At 37.1% G+C, this 14487-nt stretch overlaps 1 protein-coding gene across 1 annotated transcript in view; it reads right to left on the bottom strand.

Annotated features, from left to right (window-relative positions):
• Positions 1–14487, bottom strand: part of LOC132105852 (voltage-dependent L-type calcium channel subunit alpha-1C-like) — a 151463-nt gene that overhangs the window by 85077 nt on the left and 51899 nt on the right. Inside the window, exon 3 of the mRNA XM_059511300.1 lies at positions 13819–13924. Within this exon, the coding sequence (XP_059367283.1) occupies positions 13819–13924 (106 nt within the window). The remainder of the gene's footprint in view (positions 1–13818; positions 13925–14487) is intronic.

Below are 14487 nucleotides of genomic sequence, written 5' to 3'. Positions count from 1 at the left end.
GGCAAGGACAAGGCCACACAATGACCACTGCAGCACATATTTTAACTAAAACTCATTAAATCTCAAAGGTGGAAAGCCACAATAAAAAGATGAATTTAGCCATACTTCTCAATTCAGTACAGAAGCAGCATTGATGTATTTAAACGCAAACACAATAGTACAATGCCCTCCAAAGCTAAATGTTAATTCTCATTCACAGCAACAAGACAAACAGTGATTTAAAAAGGAAAAATATTTATTAGCCCACCAATTTTCCAAAATAATTTGTTTACAACCAGAAGTTGGAATGAACTTTTTCAATCACCAGCCACTTTGACTACAAGATTTTTAAGCTACCAGTCATTTTAAGCTACCTCAGTCACATGTTACATTTTCAGACTGTCATTGTTTGGGGAGCTCATAAAATGAAGTTAAAAAGAAATAAAAAAAACAAAATTCTCTGTGACTTCTCCTATATTCAAAAAAAAAAAATTCTGTTGTAATTTCAAAATGATATAAAAATGAATGTTTAACAGCGAACACTTTGAAGGTAAGCAAACAGGCTCTCAATTCATGGGATCAGCTGTTTCTTCACAAAAGTCAGTGCCCTGAACTCAGCATATTAAAGCATCTCCTCCTCCATTGATATTCATTTTTTAAAAGTGGCCTTGTCTCTGAGGGCTCCAGTCACATACCGGATGAGAAGTGAAGCGCTTAGGACATTTCACCGGAATCACACATTTGAAGTGTCATTCTGTACTCACTTTCTCAAGTTCAAGGCGGCAGTCCAAAACAGTGAATCTATTCGAGAATGAAGAGTGACTTCATTGAGTGTAGATGTAGCTGTTTGCCACAACTTATTACTAAAAATGCCTTATACTCAATCTACTGGTGTGTTCATCCTTGTAGAAAACAATGTGTTTTGGATTTAAAGACATTGCACGTCATCTTCATCCAGAGTGAAACTCTCTTTACACTTTGTCGTGCTAATGTTGGAGGACATAATTTATGAGCCATAAATTGGCTTGGAAGTTAATATGTCTTAACCATCACTGTAGATTTTTACCCACATTTGGTGTGTTGTTGGTTATTAAAGGATTAGTTCATGAAAATTTCCAGATAATTTACTCACCCCTATGTCATCCAAGATATTCATGTCTGTCTTTCTGCAGTCGAAAATAAATTAACGGAATAATTTTTCAACTGAAGAAACATGGAGTTGAGTAAATTATCAGGAAATTTTAATTCAAGAAGTGAACTAATGCTTTAATTTTAAACCCAGTTGAGGACAATAAATTGTCTGTAAGTGAAAATCCTTTTCAATCCCACTCAGTCACAGCTAATAAGAACATCTGATGCTTAATACAAAGCTGTGGGCTTCACTATGGGCGGGATTACCCAGCATGAAGTCGCAGAAACAGCAACCATTAAGCATCAAACATTCTACTACCAAACTCCAGGATGTATTTAAACATCACAATCTCCCTCAGCGAGGTGACCTACGAGTCCAAACGCTCGCTGAGAAGTGTGGAACATGGCAGCCCGTAGGTTCGTAAGGGCATCCGCCGCCAGTCATTATTACCCTGATGCATTGATTCAAGACCAAACGTCAAGTCGCGAGATTAAAATTCAACAGTCCTGTCAGAAAGAGGGACTTTTCGTCCTTCCCTTGGGGCCACCACTGGAGGAGGACAAGGAAGACGGCGCAAGGTCATTCTGAGCTCATTCTGATTAGTGTGTGAGGGGAGAGCGAGCGATGGAGCTGATTCATTATTCATAGTTCAGCCATCATTTGTATTAGAACATCAGCTTGCAGCCACTGACCACAAAAACTGGGTTACGTCCCCCGAGTCCTGACAACAGGAGAAAGAGGAAGAGGAGGAGGAGAAAGAGGGATGGAGAGGTGTAAGACAAGTCCAGAGGAGGTGAGGAGCAATGTGTCACTAACCTGCATGAATTACAACCTTACATCTACTCAAGTGTCCTTCACAAACTGTGGTCAAGGTAAGGAGAAAGAGAGAGAGGGAGCACAACCGGCGTGAGAGAAACGGAGCGATTTTTCTCACTCGTCCTCAATCTGAAATCCCAGGGCTGTGAGAGTGAGTGAGTGAGTGTAGGACACGCTCGTGTTCAAGGTTCTGTTCACTTCCCTTCCTTGTTTCTTTAGGACACACTGTACCAGGTTGTGTGCTGACGGATTTCGAGCATGCGGCTGATGATGTAGCTTTTCTGCTGGCCACAGGACAAGCCGATCAATGGAGTCAATATGATTTCATATGAGCTGAATGTTTAATAAACAGCAGTCTGACGCAGGTGGGCGTTTAGTCACATGCTGTTACGATACTTTGTTCAGGATAAAATGCCTCCCACTGCTCCCATAATGCTGCAGTTTTCTTTGTGTTTGGCATTAAATATGCATCTGCAGAGGAAACGTTCATAACACAAAGCACATTTATGATTTGCTCTTCATTTATTCCCATTTAAGGGTCATAACTGTGAGGAGGTAAATGAGGGCGAGGTAGGGGTTAGCTGAGGGGTTAAGTTTTCAGATTAAAGATTCTTTAGCATTTATGGCACAATGTTGGTTACAAAATTATTTTGAGAATTTTCTATTGTTTAAAAAAAAGTTATAGCGTGGCTCTTAGAATGGAAGTGAATGGTGCAGATTTAAAAAAAAATCTAAATGCAGAATAGTGGTAAATTATTTTCTAAAATTATTTACATTCATTTTACTGTTAAAACTTGAGAATTATTTGCGCTGTAAATAGGGCTGCACGATTAATTGAAATGGATTCGAAATCGCGCTAAAAATCCAAAAATGCCATGAAGAAGAACCCCAGGAAATGCCTATTGCTGCAGCTGCTTTCATTGATTCAACGTGACTAATAAACACACAATTACGACAATATATGATTGATCTGAGTTCTTCTTCTTATTATTTTATATTAAAATAAAGTATATCTATAATGCAGTGCCGTTATCACTGCTTAGAATGCTATGAAATATGTTGCGTGCCTTTTTCTGTGCAAGAAGTCACATCATCTCACAGAAGGTTTTATTTTAAATACTAGACTGACGTTATGAAGTGAATTTGGAGTAAAAACGTTATTAAATGTGGTATTTTTACATGCTCTCAGATGGAACGACATTTACTACACAGAGCCATGGTTCACTGAGAAGCTACGCAAACAGCTGTCATTATTGCAAACGATTCCTTCGATTTCATAATCATGCAATAAAATCGAATGTGATTTTTTGCATAAAAGGCAGGCATACACGGTGTGATTTTTGTTGTCGCACGACCTCGCAGACGATTTTTTTTTCTCTCGGGAGAAAATCGCAGATGCTCGCATGGTCATGGCTCGTACCATGTAAGAACAATTATAGGCCGATCCGAGAATGTTACGAGCACCTCCCAATAATTTTTAAACATGTTTAAAAAAATAGGATGCTGGCGGTTTAAATTCATGGTGTGGTTGAACTAGACAATTTGGCGATGCATTTGAAGTGGACCAGTCCGATAATAAAACCAGCATATTATATTTATAAATAGTCTATATAGTAATTTTAGTTAATTATACAGATTTATGTCTTATTTGTTATTCCAAATTGTGCCAATTGCCAATTGCCGTTCAGCTTTATGAATGATTATACCCGTTGTATGCTATTTCCGGGAGAATGACTAGAAATTCAGAAATAGCCTTCTCACCTCGAGATATGAAGAACAGAAAGTCCATGCTTTTCTCTGCTTTTCAGCCATTCTCTTCGCCATGTCTTCGTTTCTTTTTTTTTTTGGACATCATAAGCCATAGCTGCCACAAAGAAAACGTCCTCAGAATCCATATTTTCATGAATGGTGTGAAACGTAATGTTTACGTCAGAGTTTGTAAAATCGTAGTAAATTCGTGTCGTGTGTGACTGCCTCCATATGATTTTCGGATAAACTCAATCATGACATGTGTGAGGGCTCACGAAGTTTCGACCTTCAGATTCGCACCGTGTACGGCCGCCTTATCTTGTCAGTGAACTACGGCTCTTTGAAGTAAATGCTGCAGTTTTTTTTCACTAAAATCATTACTGAAATCATAAACTGGATTGGCCCCATTCACAAGTAGAAATAATTTTTTAGTTACTCGATCACAAATAGACATTGTTGAATATTCACTTAAAAAAAAAAAAAAAAAAAGATTTTTGCTGCTTGTTCAAATTACCTCATTAAAATATACATTTTGTCCTAACTTAATTTCATTGTGTTCAATATACATTTAAAGTTACATGAACAAATTATATATGTTCAACTCAATTAATTCATGTACACTATTAAATAATGTCAATTCAACACACTTTTTTTTTTTTTGTAGTCGTACATGGGGTCCAGCACTTTTTATGATCTCAAAATTTATATTTTTAATCAGAAAAACATGGGCCACAGAGAGGACCTCATATTCCATTAACACGCAGTCGTACATACGGTTTTAAACATAGCTGCTATCTACTGCTGTAAAAGAAAGCAACTTTCTGATCTAAAAATAATAAGTCTATATATATACACATGCACAAAACTTCACAGAACATCTTCAGTAAGTCTAATATCAGCATTAAGTGACAGATCATATGAAGAAGGAACATCTGAAGTTGAGTTAATACAGCTGCCTGACTAAAAAAATAAAATTAACATTACACTCGAAATGTCACATCTGTGGTGAGATTAAAATTCAAGCATATGTGGGAACGATCTTTTTTTCTTTATTCTTTTCCCCTTCTGACCTTGTGAAATCAGCACCACCCCACTTTCAAGTCCAAAATTTACCATAAATGCACATCCTGACTTAGAGTGAGGCTACACTAGATAACACAGGAACCCAGTGATATATACAACAACCACGAAGGAAAAAGATCAAATGCTTATTAATGAAGTAATTCAGCCCACACACATACATGAGCATATATCAAGCTTCCTCTCACACATGCACACACTCTGTGAAACATGCAATAAACATCTGTTGCATCTGCCATATGTGGCCCCCATGCAACAATGCACTGACTCTACACATGCACTGTCTCCGCTTAAGACTGAACATTGCTCTCCATCCAAATATGGGATGCACAAAAACACATCTTTTCGAAAGTGACTAGTCGTGGGTTATCTGATGGGAATACTCAGCCGCTCGGCAGACATTTAACAAATAAACATGTCAAACCACAGGGATACATCACATAAAGCAACCTTTAAAGCACCACTGCTATATAAAACCTCATTAACTGTTTGGCCCAGCCCATTCCTAAACCAAATATTTTCCATGTTTGGAAGAGGTGCATTTCAGATCTTCTAAGACTGCGAAAGTCTGGAAAGCTTTGCCGTGATCATTTTAAAATGAACAGAACTGAGTCAGACAGAGATTTTGTTCGCTCAATATCATGGAATTCTACAACAAAACCAAAACAAGAAAATGGATTATGCTGAACCACTGACAAGCAAATTACATTTAACTTCTTGTTAAAATGTGACTTGTATTTACATTAAATTGCTCTAAAGACTACTCTTATGGACAAAATGTTGATTTGTTGTGACGCCAGCAAAGTTCATTTGAACTGAAATGCCTCGGATTGGTTTAGAAGAACGCCACCTTAACCCCATCTCCCTAAACAAACACACACAGGGGACAGATTTGTGCACAGCTTTAAATGTCAGCAAAGATCTCCTGTGAAGGGGTGAGGATGTAAAACAGAAACAAGAGAAAACCGAGACGGATACTGAAGATGTGCATGAATTTAATCTTGGCAACCAAGTGACCTTGCCATGGATCACCAACCATTAAAAGGTACAACAGGTGCTAAAGATGAACAAATAGATGGGATACTGCTCAAATATTTACACATACAGAGCCCAGACACCTCGCTTAGATTACCACAGTACCTAAGTGCCATGTGATCACACAGAATGATATATAACCATAGAAACGACAGAACAACAGATTATTCTCTCTCTCAGAAAAAAAGAGGGATAAAAGAAAGCGAGAAATAGTTGTGAGCTCTTTAACAATGACCTCATATAGTGGAGTGGAAATTTCCTGGTAGGCATGGTGACAGCAGCAGCAGAACTGAGAACATTCAGCAAGATGAGAGAGACCCAAAGAAACGGACCCCAACTCACTGACACACAGCATCGCAGTGAAGATCATTCTCCTTTAACTCTCTCACACACACACACACACACTCACAGCAGATGAAAGCATAACTTCATACATCTCTGTGGTGTCATAGATAGTACATGTAAACTTGTGCTGTTCTGGCTACACTAGGCTGCAGTGTTCAGTGGAGCAGGTAGAGGGCGCTGTGGAAAGAGAGAGAGAAAGAAATGTATGTGGGTCACTCTCTGCACTAGTGATGTTTTTAGCTGCCTTAAAATACTGCACCGGCCCCACAGAGCTCTGAACCTTTCCCACTCACTCCAAACACACCTTTTCCACACACACACACACACACACACACACACACGCTACACCTTACGCACAGATATCTCTTACACACTCACCATGGCACATCTTTATGGCACAGCCTCACTGTTGCGGGTAAGGGAGGGGTGCACATGTGTTGTGTGGGCTTTGCAGCAAGGAGAGAATGCATCTTGTCTAAATATGATGTTTGTGTAGATGAAACGGGCAGAATGTGAACTGGCCGGTTGCCAGAGTCTCAGCGACAGCCGTTTTCTCACAGCGCTCTAAAAATAAAAATGCCTTTATTTCAGATCTCACCAATCAGACATATCCTGCTTGATACAATCACATTCATACACACATATATAAACTCAATTCTCAATATATTATATTATACCTACACTCACCTCCCTTCTTTCGTCACAATGCTCTTTTTTGCCAAGCCTGCTCTAGTGCAGACTCTACAGTGGACTATTATAAATAATTTGGTAACACTTTAGTATAGGGAACAATTCTCACTAATTACTAGTTGCTTATTAGCATGACTATTATTACAATATCGGTTATTTATTAGTACTTATAAAGCACATATTGTGCATGAGCATATTCTACATCCCTTCCCCTATAATGCCAAAACTTAACAACTACCTTACTAACTATTAATAAGCAGCAAATTAGGAATTAATTCAGGCAAAAGTCATAGCTAATGTTTGTTAACAGTGAGAATTGGACCTTAAAATGAAGTGACCAATATTCTTGTAATAGTATTATATTGTTTATGTATTTTAGCTTTTTGTGACATTATATGAATTTGTACATTTAAAAAATGCATTTGTTAAAAAGGTTAAATATTATATATATAAAAAAAGATTTATTAAAATTAAACTAATAATAATAATAAAAAAGTTTCATGAAATTTATGCATATGATATCCATAAATGTATTATTCAGTATGAGCTCTGGATGATTGACTAGCCATTTGCTGTGTATTTGTTTTATTATTTACTATTTACATTTTTATGATGCTTTACCTAGAATGATGGTTTTCACAGTAAAACTTTTGGAACCGCTGTATTTTTTTCAACTCCGCTTTAAAGTGCTGTCACTACAGTCATACAGTACACATTAAGATGGATGCATTTTGCTGTTGCGTCACACTTCACACTGTTTTATAGCTATGTTTCCCACTACGAGTGTTGCATTTTTAAAATGGCATGTCAAGCTAAAAATAGTCCAACTTTTACACGTCTTGAGACTTGCATTCTGTTCCATTCTGTTGTGCTCCATCTAGCTGTTTTTGCAAGAACACTTCTTATACAAACAGTCCTTAAAGAGCACATCCAGTCAGAGTCAGGTAAGCCCAAACCCAGCTTCATTATACAGGTTTTCAATTAGTCAGGCCTACTTGTTCAAGCAACCCGCTGACTAATGATGATTATATGAAGTGCCTGCAAAAAATATTTGCAGATGTGAAAAGTGGAGGGAAGGAGCAGTTAATTTGCATTTAAAGAGACATGCACAAAAACGGGTTGTTTCTGCTTCCACTCAAAATAGCCATTTTAAAAATGATACAATAAATGATCTGTGGAGTATTTTGAGCAGAAACATCACAGACACATTCTGGGGGACCTGAGATTTATATTACATATTGTAAGGTCTCCTTTAACAGATTTGTGGATCGTTATGCCTAATAAATAATTGTGTGAAGTTCCTTCTTAATTAACAATGTTTTTGACACCAGTTTCCGTTCAGATTTGATGTCAAGCTGATGACAAGTTTCTGTCAGACACTGCTCCACAGGTGGTGTGGTTTGAAAGAGACTCCTCCTCTTCAGACCATTTCAAACACCATATACACAGATTGACCTGTAACTTTGGGTCTGAGATTCATGTGCTAGACCTGCACAGAGTACTCTTTGAATCTTTTATCAATATAATGAAGAGGGAGCTTCATAACACTAACCGTGGAAGGGAGCAACAGATAAGTGGATAGTTAACGAAGAGTTCTTTGTCTTCGAGTCAATGCACCTTCTGCTCTGCAGGTTGGCTGCATAGTTACTGTGTTACCACGGTAGCTGTGCATTTTACCATCACCAAGGATACCATATCCATGACAACCTCTACCCATCAAAAGATTCCATTCATAGCCCATAAGCAAAGGGGTATATGTATCAAATGAAGGAAACCATGCTTGTGCCACTCTAACCTGCCTATAGGTAGTAAAAAGCCTGGTTCTTGGGGTAAAAATCCAGTTTGATAAAGTTACAAACCTTTAATGACAGACATATATCATGAGTTGAACCAAGAACAACGATGTATTTAATTACTGAATTTCCACAAAAAACTACATTACCCATAATACTAAGGAGAGCTAGATTCACCAATGAGAGAAGTCCGTTACCATGAAAATGATAAGAGCAGTAAAAGCCCACTCACATTAAGCATTACAAATGACACAAGTCAATAAAAGCACATTCCCATGAAGCATTGCAAATGACGTAATTGAGTCAGTAAAAGCCCACTCCCTTCAAGAACTGTAAATTACGAAATTCAGTCTTCTTACACGTTCCTACAACTTATATATATACTTATATATACAATACATAAGTTGTATATACTTTAATGTTTCAAAAATTAACTTTAAATGTGTTTAATCAATGACAAAGTTTTTTTTTTTTTTTTTTTTACAGTGCCATCAAATGTTTGGGATCAGTGAGATTTTGTTTTTAAAGAGTTTTCTTATGCTCATCAAGTCTGTATTAATTTGATCAAAAATACAGAAAAAAACTATATATTTTGTAAAATATTACTGAAATTTAAAATAACTGTTTTCTATTTTAATATACTTTAAAATAGAATTTATTCCTGTGACGCAAAGCTGAATTTTCAGCATCATTACCCCATTCTTCAGTGTCACATGATCCTTTAGAAATCAATCAAAGATACTGATTTATTTTCAGTGTTGTAAACAGTTGGGCTGCTTAATATTTTTTTCAGACCTGTGAAACTTTTCAGGATTCGTTGATAAATAAAACATAAAAAAACAGTGTTTATTCAAAATAGAAATTGTGCTATAATATATACGATTCAGAAGTTTGAGGTCAGAAATGTTTTACTTTCATTTTTTTTAAATAGTTTTTTTATAGTTTTATTCAGCAAGGTGTTAACTGGACAAAAGGTGATAGTAAAGACTTATATTAATAGACTTCAATTTTGAATAAATGCTGTCTTTTTAACACACAGTCAAAGATTCAAAGAAAAATGTTTTACAGGTTACACACAAATATTAAGCAGCACATCAGTTTCAAAATTTAAAAATAAATCAGCATATTAGAATAATTTCTGAAGGATCAAGTGACACTGAAGACTGGAGTAATGGCTGATGAAAATGTAGTGCTGCATCAAATAAATACATTTTAAAGTATAGTAGAATAGGAAACCAATATTAGAAACTGTATTTTTTTCTGTATTTTTGATCAAATAAATATAGCCTTGATAAGCATAGGAGACTCCATTAAAAATCTTACCGATCCTAAACTTTGAAATGGCAGTGTAAGGTACTGTTACTTTTGTATAACATTTTCAAATTCTTCATGGGGTGTTGTTCATTGCCTCATAAAATACACTTAAATAAAAAAATATATATTTTTTTTAATTAAAGAAGTTTGTAATGTTGAAAGTGATTCATCAAAACATTTAATCTAAGAGCTGGTTGGTTTGATTCAAATCATTTTTGGAAATACCTATAGAGAAAATGAATGGGGAAAAAATGCTTGCAGAACCACTAACGCTGCTATATATGTGACGGCAATCACTGCTCGGCCCTGAACTACGTGCCCCCAAAAGCATGGACACATGCTTTCATTCAAGCATTTACAGGTTTCCATTGTGTTCTTTGCTGGGAAAACACATAATGTGGCTTCAGATCTCCGAGCTGATGGGTGGATGGATTAGTGTTACTCAGACTACAGCATGAATCTCTGAGAGGTCTGAGAACTCCTTCCACAGCCAAACATCCAGATTACCCAAACACTCCATCGTTCTGCATTCATCAAGGCTGAATGTACTGTACATTGAGCACTGAAGCACACAGGCTGTTCTTCGGTTTACAGAACTCCAATCTCTCTATTCTAAATTCAGTAATCTGCACTTCCAATTCAAAACCAAATGTAAGCTCTAAAATGAAACTGCACCTCACAAAACTTGAGAGCCATTTAATCATTCAACCAACAGCAATCACTATCATCATCACAACTATAACATCACTGCTATCCGCAACACATAATAACCACAATATCATCAGCAGCAGAACCACTATCATCATGACCTCCATCATCACTATCAAGTAATCATTACCATTACATCTTCATAACAAAGCCACCATCACAACAATTACTATCCTTACTGCTACTAGCTACGCGACAGCAAGATTAATTTTTAATAAGCCGAAAAGAATACACATCACACCTCTGTTTATCAATTTGCACTGGCTTCCAATAGCTGCTCGCATAAAATTCAAGGCATTGATGTTTGCCTACAAAACTACCACTGGCTCTGCACCCATTTACCTAAATTTATTACTTCAGGCTTAAGAATCAGCTTAAAACCCATCTCTTCCATCTTTATTTGACCGTCTAACTTTAGCAAAAAAAAAAAAAATCTAACTACCTTTCTAATCTTTTTGTATTCTGTTTTATTTTTATTTATTATGCAATTGTGTGTGTGTATATATATACCTAGACCTCTAACACTAGCTTGCTCTATTCTTTTTCTATTCTATCGGTTTTCTTTTTATTTATTATATTATTTAAAAGCCCTTGCTACGTGTACTGTGTTAAGCTAACTGAATAATGATTAAAAGTAAATGTACTAGCTATAGGGGCTTTCGGAACTCAGTTCTAGGAACTAGCCACTATGGTGGTCCCTAGAGAACCAATTTCCCACTCAGGCCAATTTCCTGGTTGCATTCACACCGTTAGCAGGAACTCTGAAGTGGCTGACAGCAACACCTTTATTCACTGCATTTACAAACATCATCGGAGCATTTTTGTTGTGAGTTGTGGGTTTCGAGATAATGGAAATGGAATGGAAATGCACAATTTACGTGACTGAAAGAACATGAAAATCTGACTAAATCTCCTATGACAACTTGCAATATTAGGCCTACATATAAGGAGTTGCTGTCCGCCACTACATATCATCATCAAGGCTGTGAAAAGAACACAACGCTGCAGACAACGGGTAGCTAAATGCAGTTATCGCTGTTTTCCATGTTTGTGGATGTTTTTTTTAAAAATGCCTGGTAGCCTGTGTTTTGTATGTGTTTGACCAATCAGTATACGTCACTGGTAATTCCTAAAGAACTGTTTTAAACCCTATTCTCAAGTAGGCTAATTTAGTTCCCACAAATGGAGATTCTAGAACTATAACTGTTCCTACTTCCTGTAATGCAAACATGCCAAAATGAGGGTCATTTCACCAATAGTTCGAGAAACTATTAAAAGGTTCCTCTGGTGTTAAGCCCATTATTATTGCCATAATCAACACCATCATCATTTCTTTTACACCATTATCAACACAACCATAACTATCCCAACAATAGAATAAAGATACAAAGTAAATAAACAGTGGTTTTCAGTTTTTTTCTTTTAGGTAGGTCTAGCATTAGTTTTTAGGTACAGAAATTGAATAAAGCAATCAAATGTAAAACAGCATTGCATATTGGGCTGTATAAATTAAATAAAATTATTTATTAAAGTTACAAAAGCTTTACAATCAAGAGTAGTGAGAGATTTCTTTTTTGTTGCTGTTCGATTAATATAAAGACCACTTTAAGAGAATGCACTGATCCAGTGCACTGCTACAGTAGACCTACGTTCAGCCAGTTATGTCTGCTATAGGGTATTTAGCAGGACGGGCATTTTGACATAATTTTTGTGTGAATTTGTCCATTTAATACTTCAGAGAGAGCTTAAATTTGTGTATTATCAGGCGCGGCTTGGCACGCTTCTGATGAGCAAACGCACAAATCTTCTCATTGCGTGGGCGAGCTCGCATCCTCTGGCACTTAAATGTTTAAACTGCAAAGTTTAAATGAGTTTAGTTTAAACACAGATCTCACCTGTGCGCCGCACCTCAGCACCCGGCTGATGATGGAATAAATGCTCATATTCCAGCATACGGCATTCACATTGAACAAGAGTGAATGGTTTGTTGTTGTAATGTACTGGGAAGCCAGAATGGGCATACATCAACAGAAACATATATTAGCTGAACCCTGTTTGCTTTACGTGTTAATTAATACAAACCCTATAACAGATGCTTTGTCAAATTTAAGTTGAACCGCGGTCCCAGCGCATGCTGAACCATGTGTGGAGAACCAAACGGTTAGATTTTTTTCAGTGAACTGTCCCACCCCTAATCATTACCATAATCACCCTCATCACCATTATTATGAACATAACCATCACAACCACCTTTATCCTAACTACTAACACCATAATCACATATCTGCCTTAACCATTATCATCAATACCACAACTTCACCATCACTTCAACATCACACTCACATAACATCCTTCACCATTACCATCATTAATTACTGCTACTCTTTCCACCAATGCTATCACCACCATCATTACCCATCACTGCCAGTATTATCCTCACCATTACCATCAGTCACATCCATCACCATCCTCACTACTACTATCATTGCCATAATCATCATCACCATCAGTACTATCATATAACCATCACAACCATCTTCAGCCACACCACTAGCACAATCATCACCTGCCATCACCATTATCATCAACATCAAAATACCATAATTTTCTAAAGCATTATTTAACAGTCTGTAGACCAAAGTTCTTAAAGCTTTACATTTTTGAGCCAAATGCAAAAATAATCACAACCATAAAAACATAACAATAAAAAAAATTAACAAGCTGACCTTAAAGACAGTTTGGGCTCATACATCTTAACTAATTCCATCATCACACTATTACATAACATTCATCAGAATTACCATCATCATCACATTACTACATAACCATCCCCACCACTACCATCACCATCAAACACCGTCACTACCAGTATTATCCTATACATCCATCACTGCAATCGCCACAATCACATCACATAACCATCACAATCAATACCATAATCACATTACCTCCACCATCATCACCAATATCACATAAAATCCATCACCATTACAGTCATAATCATCCTCACTACTACAGTCATCGGCATATTCATCAGAACTACCATCAGCAGCAGTGCACCACAAACATTATAATTACAGTCTTAATTCCATAATGATCATCATCATTATCATCACTCTCAAATCATCATCAACATGCTCATTTATGACTTGTGCTGGGTGCCAGAGCGTCTCTTACCAGGTTTGAGTTGGTTGCGTTGGAATCGTCCTCGGGGAAAGGGATGTAGACAGCTAAGGCCACACAGTTTGCAAAAATAGTCATCAAAATTATGATTTCAAACGGTCTGAAGAGTCAGTGTTAAAGAAAATGAAAGATTTGGTTCATACACAAGCAAAAGAAGAGTACACACACATAAAGTACAGTACATGTCAAGTCGTATCAGTGCACAAGACTTACAAGTATGCAAGAGTCCAGATCCTCTCTGCTCTTTTTTTTCTTTCCTGTTAATAGCAAGGCCAAGCTCTTCAAAAACCTGGCCTTCATCAAGACAACGATCTTCACCCCCCTCCCATTTTCATTCTCTCTCTCTTTCTTTCCTCCCTCTCTCTCTCTTCGCTGGCCAAATTGTTTGTTTGGCTTTCAGTTCTGCTGGAAACGTAATCAAACTGTGTCACCATTTGTTACAGGAATGGATTTCTCCGAGATGGGTGTTGAGTCGCATGGCACGTGTCCTGAGGAGAAACAGATGTGTTCTTGTTTTTCTGGATGTTTCTCTTGTATCTGCTGTCTGGGCCTTGAGTTATGGCTCTCTGGGGTTAGTTCAGAATTACAGAGCCATAGACCCTGTAACCCATTTAGATAAACATGCTTGTAGATCAGTAGTTCGGGTCCCCAAGGGAGCAAAAA

The sequence above is a fragment of the Carassius carassius genome, chromosome 26 (genome assembly GCF_963082965.1).
Source record: "Carassius carassius chromosome 26, fCarCar2.1, whole genome shotgun sequence".
Lineage (NCBI taxonomy): Eukaryota > Metazoa > Chordata > Actinopteri > Cypriniformes > Cyprinidae > Carassius > Carassius carassius.
Note: the sequence above shows the minus strand (reverse complement) of the source record. Positions and strands in the feature narration are given on the sequence as shown.